The following is an 18,463-nucleotide window of genomic DNA, read 5'->3' on the forward strand; positions in this document are numbered from 1 at the left end:
CACGTCTGACTTTCTTCCCAAACACATCCGAAGCTGACTGAAATCCAGAATAGTGCTGCATGAATAGAAACACCGAGAGGAAAAGGCTGCTGACTTTCGGGGTCCCCTCTCCCCTCCCCATCACTCAGGGTCTAGGACATCAGCTGGGATCAAAGGAGGCCAGGCGCACATTATTGGAGCCAGCCCAGGCTCTGCTTAAGGTATCAGGAAGCCTTGGTAGATGGTTCTAGAGGGAAGAGGGGGAAACCCGGTCCCTCTTAATCTAATGAATTAAAATAATATTTATGGGAAGTATCTGTTTGCTTTATTTAAGGAAGTTGTTTAAGTAAACATTTCCTGCAAGCTATTGAATTTATACAACAACGCATTGGTTTGGAAGCAATAGCTTTCAGTGTTTTCGCTAAAATGAAAATTAAGCAGAACATGATTCCAAACAGCCCATTGTTTCAGCTTTGTTGCCTTTGAATGTTTTAAAGCAGGATATTATGGCTAGTGGGATTATATTTTCTTTATTGGTAACTTGAAAATTGGCAGGGTTGATGCCAAAGCTGTAACAGAAGAGCTGCTAATAGCTCCTTGTACTTTTATAGAAATGTAACCTTTGCAACAGAGTCTTGTTATTATTTGATCTTCACAAACTTGGACATTGAAGAGGGCAAGCATTATTTGGACTTGATGGAAGAAGAGATTGAGTCACAGCAAAGGTAACTGACTCCTGGAGGATCAACAGGGAGCTTGCAGAAGAGGACAGGACCCAGGGCTCCTTCCCTTAGACCTTGTGGCTGCCCTAGAAAGCACCATTTCCCCCGCAGGAATTAAAGCACATCTGTGAGGTGATTGAACCTTGCAACATCGCAATGGGGCCAGCAGGGCAGGTGTGACGATCACTTCCCTTTTAGCGATGGGAGATTCGGTCACACAAGTTAAGTGGTTTTGCCAAAATTGTGCAGTCACTGCTGGTGCCCGGGCCTCACAACTGTAAACCCCCTGCTTGTCCCCGCCAGACTGGCTTCCCAGGGGAGGGCCGGAGGGGCTTTTGGACATGGGGAGACAGCTGTGAGCTAGTCTGACTTTCCAAGAGAGGGCTTCACGTTCTTAGCACCCGTGCTATGTTGCGTGAACGCCTGGCTCTAAAATCTCTGTCAGGCATGCAAGGCTCCAGTCACAGCATCACTGAGAAACGAAGCAAAAGGGCAAAGCCAGATCTCACCAGTCTGCTGCTACCTACCTGTTTGATTTTGTGTCCAGTGGCCTCAGCAAGGAGAGTTCGTAGGACTGCTGCAGTATGTTATTTAAAAATCAAAGACAAATTGAGGTGTCTCAATGAATAAGGTACATGGAGAGAGAAAAACTCTTGGGACTGAACCCCAGGAAGAATTTGCTGCTGGTTTCTCTTTAAAAGAAAAAACACAAGAGTGAACAGTGCCTAACTTCAGTTTTACCAAAACAAAACAAAACAAAAAATTGAACTCTGTGAGAAGCCTCGTTTTAGTAATACTTCATATGGTAACTTCACTCTCTCACCTCTCCCTTTCCACTGAACCCCAGCTTGTGTTCTTCCTGAGAGAGGTCTCGAGCTTACAACTCTTGTCGCTCTTTCCAGCTGAACATCGCACAGCCAGCTCTTCCTAGGCTCGAACCCTCAACACAACCTCTGATATCTTCATAGGCGCTCCTGGAACACAGAGCTGGGAAAGAATTTGAAGGTCAGCTTTTCACCCTCTCAGATTACAGATGGAGAAACTGAGCCCCCGTAAGTTTCTTACAACTGTTTAGTCACTGGGCCAGCTCTACCATTCAGGCCTTCTTGGCTACAAATCTGGTATTGTCTCTGAGATGGGAGTCGGCAGCTTGTGGGGCCCGCTTCTTGTCCTTCTAGAAGTGAAGGAGAAAGAAGTAGTGGGCCCAGGGCCCTGACCTTGGGTACACTTTCTCAGCACTCTCGAGGTTGAGTCAGTCTGTTTGTACCGTCTGTCTCCACCCTAAATTGAGCTCCTTGAGGACAAGAGACTAAGTCCTATTCATCTTGGTATTTTTAACCCCAAGCGCACCCGCACCGGTGGTATGCAGAAAGGCCTGGAGGACTTGTTGAGCCAAACCAATCTGTTTTGTGTAAAGGTCACCCCACCCAAAGCAGGAGGGAACTATAGCTCCTTTGAAGCGCCTGGCATCACTGGTCCTTCAGCTGGTCCTTCGGCCCTGTGTCATCCAGCGAGCAGAACCGCACCTCACCTGGAAGCAAAACAAGACCTCCCCATCCCACGAAGCACAAATAGGGAGGCCGCCCTGCAGAGTGAGATTTAGGGAGCCACGGGTGAGATGAGCTGGACAGAAAACTTGGCTAGGCACGTGGTCTTTGGTTGATAACCATGATTAAGGTAACTTTGTTGGTTAAAGTGGATTTCTTGGAATTTCTCCAAATGTTCTTGTGTTTATCTGCATGTTGTTCATTACGATTGTTGCCACTGGGCTCCTTCTGAAGTCTGTGTGAGTTAGGAGAGAGGGAGGGGAAAGAAAAGGGGAAAAGGGAACCTTCTGTCTGGATTCTGACCAAGCAAAGAAACGGCTGCTTGCTGTTTTTCTCCCTGAACACCACAAATAGGAACGTGTACCATCGCCCGCTATCCAGCAAGCCTGAAAGAACTTGATTATGAGAACACTGTGATCTGAACATGGGCCTTTCCTGAATCCTCCTTCGAAGAGGAACCAGTCGCTGCCTCTGGCTGCCAGAAACAAAACGACTTCGGCCCTGAGCCCCGTGGGTGCTGGCAGTTCTCACACTGCCTTCTGCACAGCCTCGTCACTCTCCTCTCTCCCGTCGGGCTGAGTGGCATGTGGGTGAGGGGACGACGGAGCCGGGGTGGTGGTGGAGGGGGGTGTCTGGATGCCCCCTCTGCGGGCGTGGTGGTGCGGTCCCCTGTCACTGGGCTGTCACCGTCCTAACCAAAGTAGGGGCCTGAAACCGTCCCTTTTTGCCTTTTTACTTTAATCTAGAACACTTTAACAAAACAGCAGACCAAATGGTGACTGAGTCCTGACCCTTCTCCAGGCCACATGTAATCACCATTTTTATGTCTCAAAATCTTCATCTGGGTCCGAGCCCTCAGTCACACAGTGGAGCTCCTCCACTTGCTTGCCGGAGCAAGATTGCAAAGAGTTAACACTTTTGCTTTTTCGGAAAGTTATCTGTGAAGAGTATTAGTTGTTTAATAAAGCGTGCCTGCCCTCCCGATGAACCCGCCAGTGACTCTGCAGCTGGGGTCATCCCAAGTTCACGCGGTGGACTTTTGACTGCCTTCTGTGTCTGTGAAAACAGTCGGCAGCTCCTGCGGGGATCATTCATTCAGGCCTGTAACACAAAACTGTTGCCAATGGGCACCTGCTGGGCGGCTTCCCAGGAGGGCTGGGAGGGGGATACCAAACTCATCAGGCATCTGCAGAGATAAGAGCGGCAGGGGGTCCGCTGGGAGCCCGCTCCCTGGGCTGCACTTAGAGCCCACTGCCCAGCCAGCAGGCTGGTGTCAGAGTGTATCAGGGAGCCTGGGCAGGATAGGATGTGAGCTAATTAAAGGCCTTTTACAAAGAGTAGAGTGTGTGTGTGTGTGTGTGTGTGTGTGTGTGTGTGTGTGTGTGTGTGTAGGAGGGTGGGGGGGAGAGGTTTGGAGTGCATTCCCCAAATTTCTAGCACATTCTTTATTCCTCTCTTTTATCCCTCAAAACAGAAGAAAACAAATTAGAGTCTGAACATTTGGTTATTTCCAAGCTCAAATCCTCATCCAGTATGCCTGATACTCTATTGGTTTTAGATGCTATTTTTATGGAATTACATAGACCAGCAAAGACAGATTTTACCACGTTTTCCCAGGAGACATCCTGTTCTTGAAATATTGTAGGTCGGCTGCTTGAAGTTTGTCCTTTTCCCCCAGTTTGACACAGCTGGGCCCCAGAGTTCCTTGAGATATGCTCTAAGCTTTCCCCGTGTGCTTGGAAAAGCCGCTTGCTGGCTGTAGGGGGCGCTGCTGGGAGTGTGAGTCCGCTAGTGCCCAGGGAGTGCTCTGACAGTGGGCTTGCTGAGGTGGTGGCCCCGTGGTGCCCTGCGTGGTTTGCAGCATCGGGGCACACAAGGTCTTGAGCGCGCTGAGAAGTACTAACACAGTAATTCATTTTACAGTTAAACTGACCTAAAAAAGTCACCTGAAAACGTTTGAGTTACTTGCTCTTTGCTTGTTTATTTAGCTTATATCCCCTGCCCCGCCCCTGCAGTAAACTAACTTATCTATGGATCCAGGTACTTTGAAGTCTGTGGTATTTTCTTCATCTGCCTGGTGATGATACGTTTCCTGAAAGCAGTTTTGTTCCCCTACGACCTCAAGCCTTCATTATATTATTTCTGATACAGTTCACATAAGCTTGGCTGTGTCAAAGAAACATTTAGATCAATCTTGTACTACATGGTAACAATCCTAGGAAATTCCAATCCAAAGCCAACAACCTGCTTCCTTCATTTCTGGACTGCTGGTGTATCTGGCCTTGTCTGTGTTCTGATAAGGAGTAACCACAATGTTAATTTTGTATTTCCTTGCCTTTGTCTCACATAATCTGTTCCCAAAGCTGACCTTCCAGGAGGCTTGTTCACTGTCACGTGACTTGGGAAGGAGCTAGCCACAGAGGAGTAATTAGCCTGACCATGGGAAGTATGTTAGCGTATCCCTACTCGGAGTGTTTAAAACATGCGTTACACTTCTCTTTTCCTCATTATCGCTATATAGAAAACACAGGAAGGACGCCATACCGATTACACAGTTGAAGGGAATTTTGAATCTAAGCTAGTAGCTGAATACGTAGCTTTAAAAATGTTACTAGCTAATATTTACTGCCTGCTTCACTGTGTGCCGTACTATTCTGAGTGTTCACATGAACTGACTTGTTTAATCCTCACAATGACCCTGCGAAGTTTTAGTCCCAGTTTATACATGAGGACATGGAGGCTCAGAGAAATTAAGTAACTTGCCCAAGGCTGTGAGGAGAGCCAGGGCAGGAACTCAGTCAGGTTCTCTGACTCAGAGGCCGCATTCTTGGCCCTGCCCCTTGCAAAAGTTGTACCCCGTGTAGTGGACTTCATTCTTGGACCTTTCTGCAGTATCAGATTTGTAGGAATTAACCATGTAAGGCTGCATTCTCAAGGGGGTGCAGAGAATTTGAGTCACGGCTTAAAGTCCTTTCCCGTAGTGCCTTCTGTTGTATAATTAGGTCTTCTGTGGATGCTACACCGTCCAAGCCCAAGCGTGTGGCCGCCAACCAGGGAATGCTCCAGCCCTGTCCGAGATGCCTAGTGAAGGCATTTCAGCTTTGTTCTAGCTCCACAAGCACAACTGACCAAATATAAAGTTATAACATAGCCTCACGCTAACAAATCCGTAAATGTGTCTAAACAATAAGTTCCCAAGTAAAAACTGCCAGGCTCTGTCCTAGGCACAGAGGAAACAAACGGGAATAGAAGTTCTTCCCCGTTCAGGGTCATGGCCCAGCACAGGAGAAGGTCCTGTAAACAAATGCGTCCAAGAAATACTCTTGTCTCTAGGACAAAAGTCTGTGTGAGTCCAGTGGGCGCCAAAGGAGGGGGCAGACCTTTCAACCCAGGGCAGGGAGGGCCTGCACATAGGATGAGATGCTTGTGGTCAGTCTTGAAGTCCAAGGAGATTTGGGCTGTGTGGTCAGGAAGTGGGGGGTGGGTCAGGCCCTGAGGGGCCCACAAGGGGCAACCTGAACAGAGGGAGCTCAGGGGTGTGGAGCAGCGGCGCTCGGGCGGCAGGCCACTGGGACAGGAAAGCGTGCTGCTCCGTCAGCTGGTCTCTCCAGGAGAAGACTGGCGCTCTATTCCCTATCCCTTTGTTTCCCTTCCTTTCTCCCCATACCAGGTATAACGGAATGCCAAGGGAAAGAGACCTAATGGAATTTTTCACTTTTTAAGCCTAGTGAGGTTGTCATGATTTGCCCAGAATCTGCATATATAAAATGGTAATTATTCATGTTTTGCAAGTATTCTCACATATGTGGGTACAACAGTTATTACATCTTTCACAGAGGGGGGCCAAAGCAGTCAACAGCCCCCACCCCCTCCGGAAAAAACAAACCTAACTTGTTTTTTATATAATTAGAGCCCAAACCTGTTCACAGCAGGTAGATTGCAAATCTAGCCAAACTGTTGTTTCTGGCCAGAGTGACTCCATCCAGTACTAAGGCACCGGCTGCCTCCGGCATTTGCAATTAACCTGATAATTGCATCTAGATAGAGCAGAACGTTACCCTCCCCAAAGCCCAGAGCAAACACACTGCAAATCCTTGTTCAAGGAGAAGGCATTTAGGCTTCACTTAAAACAACTGGACTAGAAAGGCGGGAAGGGAGGTTGTGGGCTGGTGCTTCAGCTCTGCTTTTCTGCAGAATTTGGAGCTTGACAGATGCAAAACCACGATTGGGGAAGTTAATTTATCTGACCCCATTTGATCAGTCCATGAAACTGTTTCACCGTGTTCTTTAGGCCTGGGTAAACTAGATATGGCCTAAATTTGAGAGGAGAGGGCACATTCTGTATTAGAATGTGTTTTGTGGCCTTTCTACTCTCAGCCCTCTCCTGCATCCCCCAGTCAGCAGATTGTTCTCTGCAAATCCCTTCTTTCCCATTTCCACTCAAGGCTGGTAACAGTGTCCAAACAGTGTCCACTTGTGTTTGGAATCCCAGTTTTTCATGTATGGCTTCAGAGGGGACGTTTATCTTGAGGTAGACACGACTGCTGTCTCGCTGCCAGGATTTGGGCCGAGGCTCCATAGGACTCTGGGTGATTTCTTGGAACTTGAGCCTCACGCTCGAGATTGTCATGCAGGCTGGCATCTGCCCCAGCTCTTGGGGTGAGAGAAGGATTGGGTCCTCTGACTCTCAAGATGGAGCTCCGGTTGGGCTGCGTGACACATGTGGTCAAGGAAGGGTTCCTTGAGTAGTAAAACCTGACAGATGTCCGTCAGGAGTGGGGTCTCCGGTCCTCGCCTCCCCAGCGCCTCAGTGTGTGTTCTGTGGTTGCTTCGCCGCCCCTGTCACCCCGAACTTGAGCATCTGCCATTGCCCTTGCGTCCTGGACTCGGGAGACTGAGTCACTTGCACGGGAGCTGGAGACGCTTGCCTAGCACACAAAACTTGTTGTCTCTTTCCTTTTTTGTTGCATTCTCAGCACATGCTTTATTGCTCTTTTCCGTGGATCCTTTCCTGCTCGGGGAGGAAAACACGGTCTGCACTCACTGACCATGTGGAGGCTGGCCTCTTGTCCCCTCATCTCTGACAGATGAGTAATTAAGGAGTGAGAGGTGTTTTCACCTTGTCGTGGAAGTTCATCACCGTTGGGATGTTTGCATAGTAGAGCGACTACTGAGTATGCTCGCATTTGCCTTTTCCCTCCACAGGCGCTTCCGGCTTCGGCGTGGTCCGGCTAACCCCACCCGGGATGCGGCGCTATGTATCAGCACTGGCAGTTTTAAGCATAAAGAACTAATACTTGATCATTTCCTGTGTGCCGGGCACTTTCTGCCATCTCTCCTTTCTCCTCCCTTCCAGCGGCTCAGATCATATGTTGGAGTCGTTCTCGACTCTTGTCACACCACGTCTCAAGTGCATCCACCAGTCCGGCCAGCCGGACCGCATCCCCCCCACCTGCAGGCGATCGCCCCTGGCCAGGCTCATTGGAGCAGCCTTCCGCTTCCACCCTGCCTCTCCCTTCTCACATCTGTTCTTAAGATGGCAGCGGGAGCTACCGTATGTGTCAAAAGGTAGCTCAGGTGGTGTCGTGCCTTGGCTCAGACCCCTCCAGTGGCTTCCCCTTCCACTCCGCACAGAAAATTAAAATCCGTGCCGTGGTTTATTAGGTGTGTGTGGCCCGCCCCGGACTTCGCTGACCTCATCTCGTACCCTCGCCGCTCTCCAGCTCACTCAGCGCATCTTCAGACCTTCTTGCCGCTTCTCAGCTGTCTGCCTCAGAGCTGCTGCCTTGGGGTCTCTGCAGTAGCCATTCTCTCTTGCTGGAATGTTCTCCAACCACAGGGTTTTCACCTGCGTGTTCTTTGTCCAAATGCTACTTGGTCAGCGAGGCTCTTCCTGGCGCTCCCTCCTCCAACATCCTCTCTCATCCTCCTTCCCTGCTTTGTTTTTTACTTAACATATATTATCACTTTCATTTTCTTTATTTACATTATTGTCAATGCAATTAGCATGTAAGTCCTAGGAGGGACAGAAGTTTTGTCTGTTTTATTCGCTGCTGTGTCAGAACAGCCAGGCCTGGCACAATGTGGATGCTAAGGGAGTTTATGTATATAGGAGGGATCTGAGGAGAGGAGGAAGGAGCAGACAGACCTCGGAGTTAGGCATTATCTCAGTTTGTAGGTCGGGTGCCGCGTCTCCAGAAAGTTGCCCAAGATCACACATCCCATAAGTGAAGCCAGAATTTGAACCCAAATGTGACTCCAGAGCTTCTTGGATTTCCACTTTTCCTGCTCTGTTTTCCTCTGGGCATTTCTGCCTCACTTACGGCGACCATAGAGACTCTGGATTTGTATGCACGTATGTAGTAATATGAACACATTAAAATGCCTTAGAGCACTTGGCCATAATCTCTTAGTCTCCTATCATCTGGAGCTTAATCTATAGAATAGACAAATAAGTACCAGCAACGTCCTAAAACAGATGCCCCTGAACATCAGAAAATGTGTTTAGCACACAGAGCTGAAGAGATCAGGAAGCAGCACATTTTGAAAATACAGACTGGCCCAGTCAAACCAGTGAAGTCTTTTTTGGTCATTGATTCCCAAAGCTACTCTGGGTTCACCAGGGGCTCACTAGGAGACCAGCCCCTGTCAGTTCCAGAGTTGGCCCTGTCCCGTGTACATCCACACCGCGTGCCAGGGTCTGTCCGTAGCACTGGGGATATGAAGCAGGGACACGACAGGAGCGGCACTGGACATGCCCTCGGCAAGCTTCACTCCCCCTCGAACTTAAAGGGCTGCTGTCGCTGAATCCGTAGAGTGGCTAGTTTTTAAAGGGACAGTCTCCCAATTTCACTTTCTCATTTTGTTCTTTGAAGTTCTTAAGTTCGTTTTAAGTCCATTGTGCACTCTTTGGCCAACAGGAGGTTGTGGTGCTTATCTGAAGGTTAAGAAACATCCAAGGCAATGAATTCCCGTTCTCCTGTCTCCCTGACCCTTTGGTGGACCTAACAGCAGTCATTATGGTTCAAGATCCCCCAAGAGACCCCTTCTTGCCCATCAGCAAAGCCACAGGCACCCTATGCAAAGAAATGATAGCTGTTCCATCCGTCTTAGGGAATTTGTTCTATTTTGTCTCTTGCCTTTGCCTTGGACTTGGGATGGGTTTGTTTTCTTCCCTCGATGCTGCCTGTTGGATATGCCCTTAGGCTTTACACCTATAGCCCAGGACCAAATGATGCCTGGGCTCGCGCTTATCTGGGAACGGTGCTAAGAAATCAGTCATCAGCTGCCACGAAATGTGTTTCCCTCTGTTTCCAGCTATGTCAAAACTTACGGATATTGAGAGATACCATTTCATGTTTTGACCCCTGTCTTGTGCTCTTTGCTGTAGGTACGTGCCTTCAGAACCTTCAGTTAGTAGAAAAGCAGGCAGTGGCAGCAGTAAGTTTAAAACCTCTTGTGAAAGATACGGCCACAGAGGGGGGAAAATGGAGGGAGTGACAGCTTGAATGGCAGGGAACTTCAAAGAAGTCCTTTTTAAGATTGAGCAGATTTGATTATATTTGTCAGTCTGAAAGGAAGGAGGCAGGAAGATTGGAAATATGAAAGAAAAGAGGATTGCTTCAGCAACATCCAAGACGAGGTCTTCTAAGAGCGCGGAAGAAGGCTCTAGATTTGGCAAATACACCATTTGTCCAATTTAAGCTGGAGGAGAGGAAAGAATTCTTTTCCCTGACTAGAATCTACGAATGGATGAAGTGGCAGTGGGGCTAGCTCGGAAGAGTCAGAAAGAAATGCAGAGCACGTCTTTATTTGGCTCTGAGAGTGTTCCAGGCACCGTCCTGGGTGGTTAGGGGTGCAGAGATGAGCAGACCTTCCATGGCCCCTGTTACTGGACTCTGAGCTTCTTGGCATTGCGTGCCACAGCACACCTAGCCCTGTGAGCAAACAGGCGCCAAAAGGACTGTGTGGTCGCAGATGAGATGCTGGTACGGCCGCACACGGAAGGTGTATGGAAGGAGTGGCTCATCCTACGGGTTTGGATGCAGGGAGAGGCCATGCAGAGCTCTGCAGAGGCATCTGGGAGAGCCACACTGAAGTCGGGAAGGCAGAGGTTTGCAGCCATTGATGCTGGAGGATGGAACAGTAAGAGTAGGAGGTGATGTGGGTATGTCCCCATAATTAACTTTCTGCCCACCTTCCTACTAGATAGTTCCATTTTGAGTAACAATAGCCTTCCTTCCTAAATCCAAACCAACACCTTCCATCTAGTATTCCCTGCTTAAGTGACTAGCAGTCGTTTGTAAAATATTATTGGTTATCTACACATAAAGTCTAGGTGGACGAAATGAACTGAAATTGAAGACTTGGGTACCTTCTGAGTTTAATTTTAATTTAATCAGCTGTATCCTTAAACTTTTTAGGGTCAGATCTCTAAACTAGCAATGTCCAATAGAAATATAATATGAGCCACATAATTTATATAATTTAAAATTTTCTCGTAGTTGCATTAAAAAAGTAAAAAGAAACAGTTGGTTGAGCTTCCAACTCCTGGTTTTGGCTCAGGTCATGTCTCAGGGTCAAGCCCCGCATGGGGCTCTGCTCTCAGTGGGGCGTCTACCTGAGGTTCTCTCCCTCTTCTTCTCCCTCTGCCCCCCCACTTGTGTGTGCACTCTCTTTCTGTAAAATAAATAAATGAAAATTTTTAGAAAAGGTAAAAAGAAACAGAAGAAATTATTTTAAATATTTTTATTTGACCCGTAATATCCAAAATATTATCATTTCAATCTGTAATCAGTATGTAAACATAATTGAGATGTTTTACATTATTATTTTTCATCTTGTCTTTGAATTCCAGTATGTATTTTATATTTACAGCGTATCTTAATTCGTACTAATCACATGTTAAGTGCCCAGTAGCCTCCCGTGGCACGTGGTCACCTTCGTGGACATTGTGGCGCCAAACCAGGAGAGGAAGTTAGGGTCATGTGATAACAACATTATCATGTGTCTGAGCTAATGAGTTTCTGGTCTCTGTGGCTAACTTGATTATTTGACTATGCAGGCTATCTCTCTTCACTACATTTAGCCTCTCATCCTTTTGCTAAGTGGTTCATTTCTAAGATTTCCCTTGTTCTTGTTGGAGGAAGGAAGGTATTGGATAGAGAAAGCAACTTTAGACAGTTGGCTTTTGTCTCCATCATGGCAAGGAGAAGTTTTCTACAAGATTCTAAGAAATAGCTGTCCAAGTTATCTTTAATTTTTTCCCCTTAGGTTATTTGTTGGCTTCCTTTTTCCTCTTTTCCTGCCTGCTTGCCAAAATTTAGAAAACATTCTGTTCATGATGTTTTTTGAATATGGTGGTGTTTCAGATACAGGCATGATTTTTATGAAGCTAATTTTTATTTTTAAAAATGAAATCTTCCTTTGGTTGCATATTTAGAAAACAAGTGCCATAAACATTTTTTAAATTATGGAAGAGTCAGTCAATAGAGTATTATATACTGTGTGGACAGCTTAAAGGACAATCAAATGAATACCAGGGCCTACCACTCAGCTTAAATGATAGAATGTAGTAATAGAATATTATACTAATGAAATAGAATGTGCTAAAATATACTAGTACTTTTGAAAAAGCCTCCCTGCTCACATTCCCTTTTTCCACTGTTGAGTTAAATGGATTGGGTTTTCTTCCTCATTCCAAGCGTTGTTTTTTAGGCCTGAAATCTGTTAACCTGGAAATGGCTAATTCAGCTGGCTTTAAAAACCCCAGATCTACAGGAAGTAGATGGGTGTGAAGTCTGAATGTCCGCTCCCAGCTCAGCCTTTTTGGGGCTGAAAGACAGCAAAGGCAAGAAAGCCCTACGGAAAGGCCACTAAGGAATCCAGGGGACAGGCAAAGAGCGGAGGTTTCTTAGGAGCTGTTGAGAAATCGCTAAACTGCCATTTTATTTTTATTTTAGCCCATCTGAGGCGTTGGGAACATTTGAGTCCATTTTTAAAAGAACCTTCGGGGTGCCCCCTGGCTGGTTCAGTTAAGTGTCCGACTCTTGATATGATCTCAGGGTTGTGAAATCAAGCCCCACCCCGCAAGGAGCCTGCTTAAGATTCTCTCTCTCCTTCTCCCCCTGCCCCTCCCCCTTCAAAAAAGAAAGAAAGAAAGAAAAAGAACCTTCTTTTGGCCTTTCCTTTGATCTTAGAAACAAGCCAGGTCTCAGGAGAAATGAGACAGGACTTAAGTGCCTGGAACTGAGCTGCCTCCCATTCTCATCCTAACCCCAAAAAGAGAGGCTCACCTTCCCTTGTACTCCCAGCCTCCAAATTCCAGTTCTGAATCTGTAGTCTTCTCTTCTCTCACATTCATCACACTTGCTGATGAATAACTTCCTAACAAGTGAGTTGCTGGTTTTTGTATCTCTAACTTTCCCCAAATGCAGGCTTTACCCCACTCACCCCCATAAAATGTTCGGTAGTTGTAAGTAGTACCTTAGTTTCCAGTGCGGATGCTCGGTTACTCTTAGATGGGTGGGGCTGTTGGGAGAAGCATCGGAGTGCCCAGATGGACAGAAGATGGATGGAGACTGAACTGGACACACTTTCAGGATCTTTTCTTACCCAGGAGCATGGCTGGCTCATGCTCATTCTCTCCCCACAGCTCTCTTTTGCTTTCATCCCCTCCGCCTTGAATTTGTATCCCCACCCATGTCAGTTACTGGTACATGAAACAGTCCTTGCCGGAGCGGTCGTCTTTTTCTGTAGTTAGATTTGGTTCACCAGACCATTTCCTACAAAGCAAATCTTTGAGTTCTGGTGCTCCACCTCCCTCAGCAAATCCTTTTGTAAGAAGCTGGGTTGGAAGAGCAGAGCTCTTCTGTGCAAGCAGGAGCTCTTGAGATCACTGGTCCTGATTCTCACCCTCGCGTGCCTTCCGTCTTTCTTCCCAGCTGTAAATGGTGCATGCTAGTTCCGTGATCCATGTAATGGACGTTCACAGGACTCCATCCTTCTCTGGGGCCCATGTCACATGTGAGAGTGATGGTTTTGGGGAAAGGAGGAAGTGGTTCTTTCTGCTTTCAAAGACTACATGGCATAGGGCAAAGAATGGGTGATGGAAGGGGGCAGGGTGTCTGAGTTGGGATATATTATTTAAGGAAGGAGGTTGGAGCCTGACTTTCTTGTTCGGGGATTTGCATGTAATTTTCTGAAACTTTATTATTTATATACTTCTTTTCGCTTCCTTCATCTGTCGCCACCACTGCTTAGGAAAGGAAAGATGTCTCCTTGGCATCTCTATCGATTTTCACTGGCATTCAGCAAGGAATTTTCCATGGAGGGAATAACAAAAATCATGGTTGGGTTTCCTCCATAGATGACCCAGTATCAAATGTAGGTCGATTCTTAGCAGACTGTTGTTGGAGATTATCATGGTCTTTCCAGTTTCATCTGTACAATGGGGATAATAATAGAGCCTATCTCACAGGCCTGCTGTGTGGATTAAACTCATAAATGATTTCATAGATGGCCAGCCCTTAGAACAATGCCTGATACATGATAAACATTGTTGGTCCATGTTTGCAATTCCAAAAGTTATGCTACAGTCTTCAGCAGTCAGGAGTTTTCCTTTACCTATTTTGCTGCATACTCATTTAAAACTTCATTTATTTGAAGAAACCAGTTGGAGACCACTTTCTTTCTAAAAAGATACTTCATCAAGATATTTCAAACCCTTGAAGCCTCTCTGACTTTTTCCAGTGAGAAGCCCAGCTTACTCGCGTGCTGAGCATCTATGGCTGTTCTTTATGGTACCACCCATCCCCTGCCTTCTCAGACTTCCAGCATTGAAGAGAATATACCTATTTATTGGAAATACGAAGTCCTTCATAAGAATGAAGTCCTTTGTGACTAGGAGTGAGATAGGTTTGAGCTTCTTTCCTATTGTGAAATGTTCCCAATTCCATTCCTCATTTCTGTATTTTGAGATTTCAGTCTATTTATAATTGATTTCTTTATGCTTTCCTTTGTTCCAGAGCAGGTATAAGGTGGTTCCTGTCGTACAGGATGAGACATGCAGGCTTCAGTCGGGGTGGAAGGGGGAGCAGAGCACTCCCTAGAAGAAAGAAAAGGATCTGCAGTAATAACCACACATTGCTTTGTGGTTTTTTTTTTCCCCCCGAAGTACTTTTAAAACCACGGTCTCTTTGGATTACCCCGGTGACTCTGTGGGTTGTGTTCTTCCTGTTTTATAGATGAAGATACTGATCCCTGAAGAGAGAGTGTTTTGCTCACCTAGCTGATACTGGTGACAGAGTTGAGATCAGGATACCTGGCTTTTCAAAGGCTGTGTGCTTCCCAGAGTTGAAATCGTGTATCTGCAAAGTCAGACATTATGCTGTGACCACCTCAGAGGGATTTTTTCCCCCTACAACATAACCTATCTCCTGGTTCAGTCCTGAGGCATTGGCTATTTGTGCATATTGAGAAACCTTGTTAGGATGGCGGAACTGGAGGTCACTCATGGGGTGGGCAGGCCTACTCCCCTTGACTAGCACCGATGGTACGGAAACCCACCTTCAGCTTCTCCCGTGTGCCTCGGGCTTTTCAGCAGTAGACAAGCGGGAAGCCTGGCACCCTCAACTCCATCCCCTACCCCTTCTGGGGAAAAGCTTATCATGAAGCTGATGAAGGGCTACAAGTAGGACATCATCCCCTCCCACAGAAGATTCATGTGCCCACATGATTCTTTACAATTGGTGTAGGAAAAACGGGAAATTGAATGTGACTAAGCTGTGGCACGTACCTGTTGGTGCAAATCAGCCTTCCTGATACCCCCGTGTAGGCCGCTTATTCCTGTGCCTCTGGCCTTCTAGCCAACTCCACCAATCCTTCTTAAAGAAAAGGCAAAACCTTTTTAGGAGAGTGCCTCAAACCACTCTGAGCTGCTAGATTAATCTGAAACAACATCTGAGTTCACAACTGGGTCAGAGTTGCAGAATAGCAAGAGACTTGCCAATTCAGCAGGCGTGTGTCTTGAGCTAGTTAAGGACCAGGACAGTCTTGAGGTCTGATTTTGTTGCTTGTGTTTAGACCTTGTGTGCTGAGATAATTCTGGGTGGCTTTGAATAACTTTGTTTCTTAACTGAAAAGGAGTGTCTGTTGCCTGATAAGTGTTTATCCGTGAAATAGCAACATGGTGTAGGTCTTAGGGTAGGAGGGCTTTTACATCTCTGGAGACAACCCCCCCCCCCCCGCAGAAAAAAAGCAAGGTCATTGGCTCAGGCATGTTACTGAAGTAGAATGTCAGTCCTAGCTTTAAAAAAAAAGTATCTGTATTATTCTTATGCAGGGTCTCTTCTGGATTCTTTCCCCTTTCTCTCTTTGCCTTAAGGGCTATACATAATCATAACCAAATAGAACTGAAAACAGACAAACCTGTCCCGCTTCTAGTGGATAGAGATCTGGGGTCCAAAAATGCCTCTTTCTTGCCAAACCTCAACTTGTTCCATGTCCTTTTCTTTCTTTTTTTTTCTTTTTCTTCCTCCCTCCCTCCAGTCCTTCTTTTCTTTCTCTCCCTCTCTCTCTCCCTCCCTCTCTCTTTTTTCTCCTTCCCCAGTTCCAGCCTGTCCCTTCAGCATCCAGCTGAGTGAGGGCTTGCTGTTTGGTTTGCCTTGTGTCGGTGACAGATACCCGTTGCAAGCTGCATCCTGGGCTCCTTTAACTCTGGTCTCCTTACAAGGATCACAAAAGGAATTTTCAACGTCAAGGCAAAACTCACACTGAGAATCGTTTTTAACTGTGGCTATTTAACAATGTGAATCAGAGTGAAGTGGTGAAGACCTTCGTTGTGAAGTGACTTAGGTCTCACATGACTTGAAGGACATTTTTCTACTCGTGTACCAACAGAGTTGGAGAGGCCTCTTAAGTGTAAGCCTCCAGACCACTCTGAAGAAGCATGTAAAAATCGATGGCCCCACTGGGTGTCAGACACTGTGCTGGACATTTTGCATTATCTCTGTAACCCTTGAAAGCAACCCTTTAGAGTCTGGTTCTTTGCAGACAGGTAAACTGAGGCTTGGGAGGATTGAGCAGCTGCCACCAGGACGCACATTCACGTCCGCCTTACAGGCACAGTGTGTGCTGCCGGGCTTTCCGAGTGGCCGTGCTCCAGCTCAGCAGATCTCTGGCGGCGCTGCCCGGAGCTGTGCTCATAGCTAACACCCCCCGTGGAGCAACTCTCTGGTTGGGAGAACATAAGACCCCCTCACACCGCCCAGCCCTGTCACTTCTCTCCCTTTCCTGTTATAGGCAGCCACCATTTGCCCCAGTGACAAGAAAAGTACTGTCACCAGCAATTACTCAATGGAGCAAGGATATTAAAGAGGAAATTTCCATTAGGTAAATAACTGTGAAAGAAGAACCCCAGAGAAGGGGGGGAGAAATTCAAGCCCAGGCTCCTGTTACACTGGCCAAATATCTCTGGCATCCCATGCTTGCTGAATATCATAAAAGGGTCAGGAAAAGTGATCGGACAGAACAGAGGGACACAGTGTGAATTTTTTCTCTTGCATCATTCCAGCATCTACTTGAATTTCAGTTTTGTAAAATCAACTGTCCCGAGCCTGGCCCCAAACCCAGGCTAATTTGTAGGGGCTGTGTTTCGATGGACAATGGGATTCTTTTTGGAAGGTGGGGCACTGACAGTGTGCATCAGCTATGCCGTAGAACTGGCATCTTGAAGTGCTTCTGAGATTTTTACCCCCTTGCTGAAAATAGGGCTTTCTAGAAATTAGTGACTTTGGACTGTGGCCAGAGTTCACGAGTGTGGTGTGTGCTGCAGCTTTCTCCCGTGAAAGGAGGAGGAAATTGGTGTTGTCTTTGCAAGTGTAATAGCCGGTTTTCTGAAAGACATTCTGGTCCTTGGAAACTTCGAAGTCTTAAGTTTTCTGTGGACTTGAAATTGCTACAAAACGAGCTATATTGACTTAAGTCTCCACAAATGGGCCTTCTGATGTCCAGGTATTGTTTTTACCAAGGACAGTTACAAATTATCTACAAATTACCCTCCCAGGGCTATCCTGTCCCCATGCTCAATCCTGACACCTGCCGTCTGTCCTGTGCCTCCGTGGCCTTCTGCACATAGCTTCCGCTTCTCTGGGGACGCACTTGCCAAATGTTCTGCATGCGCACAGCTCCTGTCAGCCTCCCAACAGCCCCGTGGAACCTGATTATTCCCATTTTGCGTGTGAAGGAATTGAAGTTCCACTAGCTCCTGTTTTCATTGGACGTCTCATATGTATCAGGCTCTATGCTAAGTGCTTCACACGTACTGTCTAATCCTTACGGCATCCCTGTAGGTGGATATCCTCATCCCCATTTTGAGGATGAGCAAACAGGCTCACAGAGGTGAGATTGCTTGTCCATGATCTCACAACTATTAAGTGTCACAGTCCGAATCCGAAGGCAGGTGTGAAGGTCTTTCCTTTAACTCCAGATACATGCCTCCTGACCGAGGTCCTTGAAGGCAGGAGGCAGAAACCGTGTCTGTCTTCGGAGCGTCATTTGTTAGCCCGGCACTCGGTCCATGCCGCGCACACGTTTGATTGATTTGGGGTTGATGCAGAGCTGGACTGTGCTTGCTCATGTCCTTATGATTTTCAGCCTTTCCCCCACTGCCTCTGAGATTACATTTCCACTTATCTGAATATCTGTCCCCGAGCTTCCTTCCCCATTTTGATATCCATGAGCATGCCAGAGAGCATCTGCTCTGAAAAAAGTTCAAAATGAATTTGAATTTCAATGCATCTGGCTTCTTTTTAAAGTACGTAGGTGGGACTTCAGAGGGGAGGGGGTGGGGGAAGGGGATAGCCTGGTGATGGGTAGTAGGGAGGGCACGTATGGCATGGTGCACTGGGTGTTATACGCAACTAATGAAGCATCAAACTTTACATCGGAATCTGGGGATGTACTGTATGGTGATTAACACAATATAATAAAATAAAATTAAAAAAAAAAAAATAAAAATAAAGTACGTAGGTGGGCGCCTGGGTGGCTCAGTCGGTTGAGCAGCCAGCTCTTGGTTTGGGCTTAGGTCCTGATCTGAGGTTGTAGGATCGAGCTTCGTGTCAGGCTCCTCGCTCATCGGGGAGTCTGCTTGATTCTCTCCCTCTGCCCCTCCCCCCGCTCATTCTCTCTCTCTCTTTCTCTCTCAAAATAAATAAA

General features: G+C 46.9%; 1 protein-coding gene across 9 annotated transcripts in view; it reads left to right on the forward strand.

The window, feature by feature from the left end:
- VPS13D (vacuolar protein sorting 13 homolog D) overlaps positions 1-18,463 on the forward strand; it is a 240,856-nt gene that overhangs the window by 167,431 nt on the left and 54,962 nt on the right. Inside the window, exons 66-67 of one of the 9 annotated variants that reach the window (XM_034671228.1) lie at positions 1,604-1,706; positions 2,119-2,827. The exons of the other annotated variants lie outside the window; for them this stretch is intronic. Of the exons in view, the coding sequence (XP_034527119.1) occupies positions 1,604-1,669 (66 nt within the window). The 3' untranslated portion in view covers positions 1,670-1,706; positions 2,119-2,827. Of the gene's footprint in view, positions 1-1,603; positions 1,707-2,118; positions 2,828-18,463 lie in introns of those variants that run through there. 9 annotated transcript variants of the gene reach the window in all.

Source organism: Ailuropoda melanoleuca, chromosome 11 (assembly GCF_002007445.2).
Source record: "Ailuropoda melanoleuca isolate Jingjing chromosome 11, ASM200744v2, whole genome shotgun sequence".
NCBI classification, from domain to species: Eukaryota; Metazoa; Chordata; class Mammalia; order Carnivora; family Ursidae; genus Ailuropoda; species Ailuropoda melanoleuca.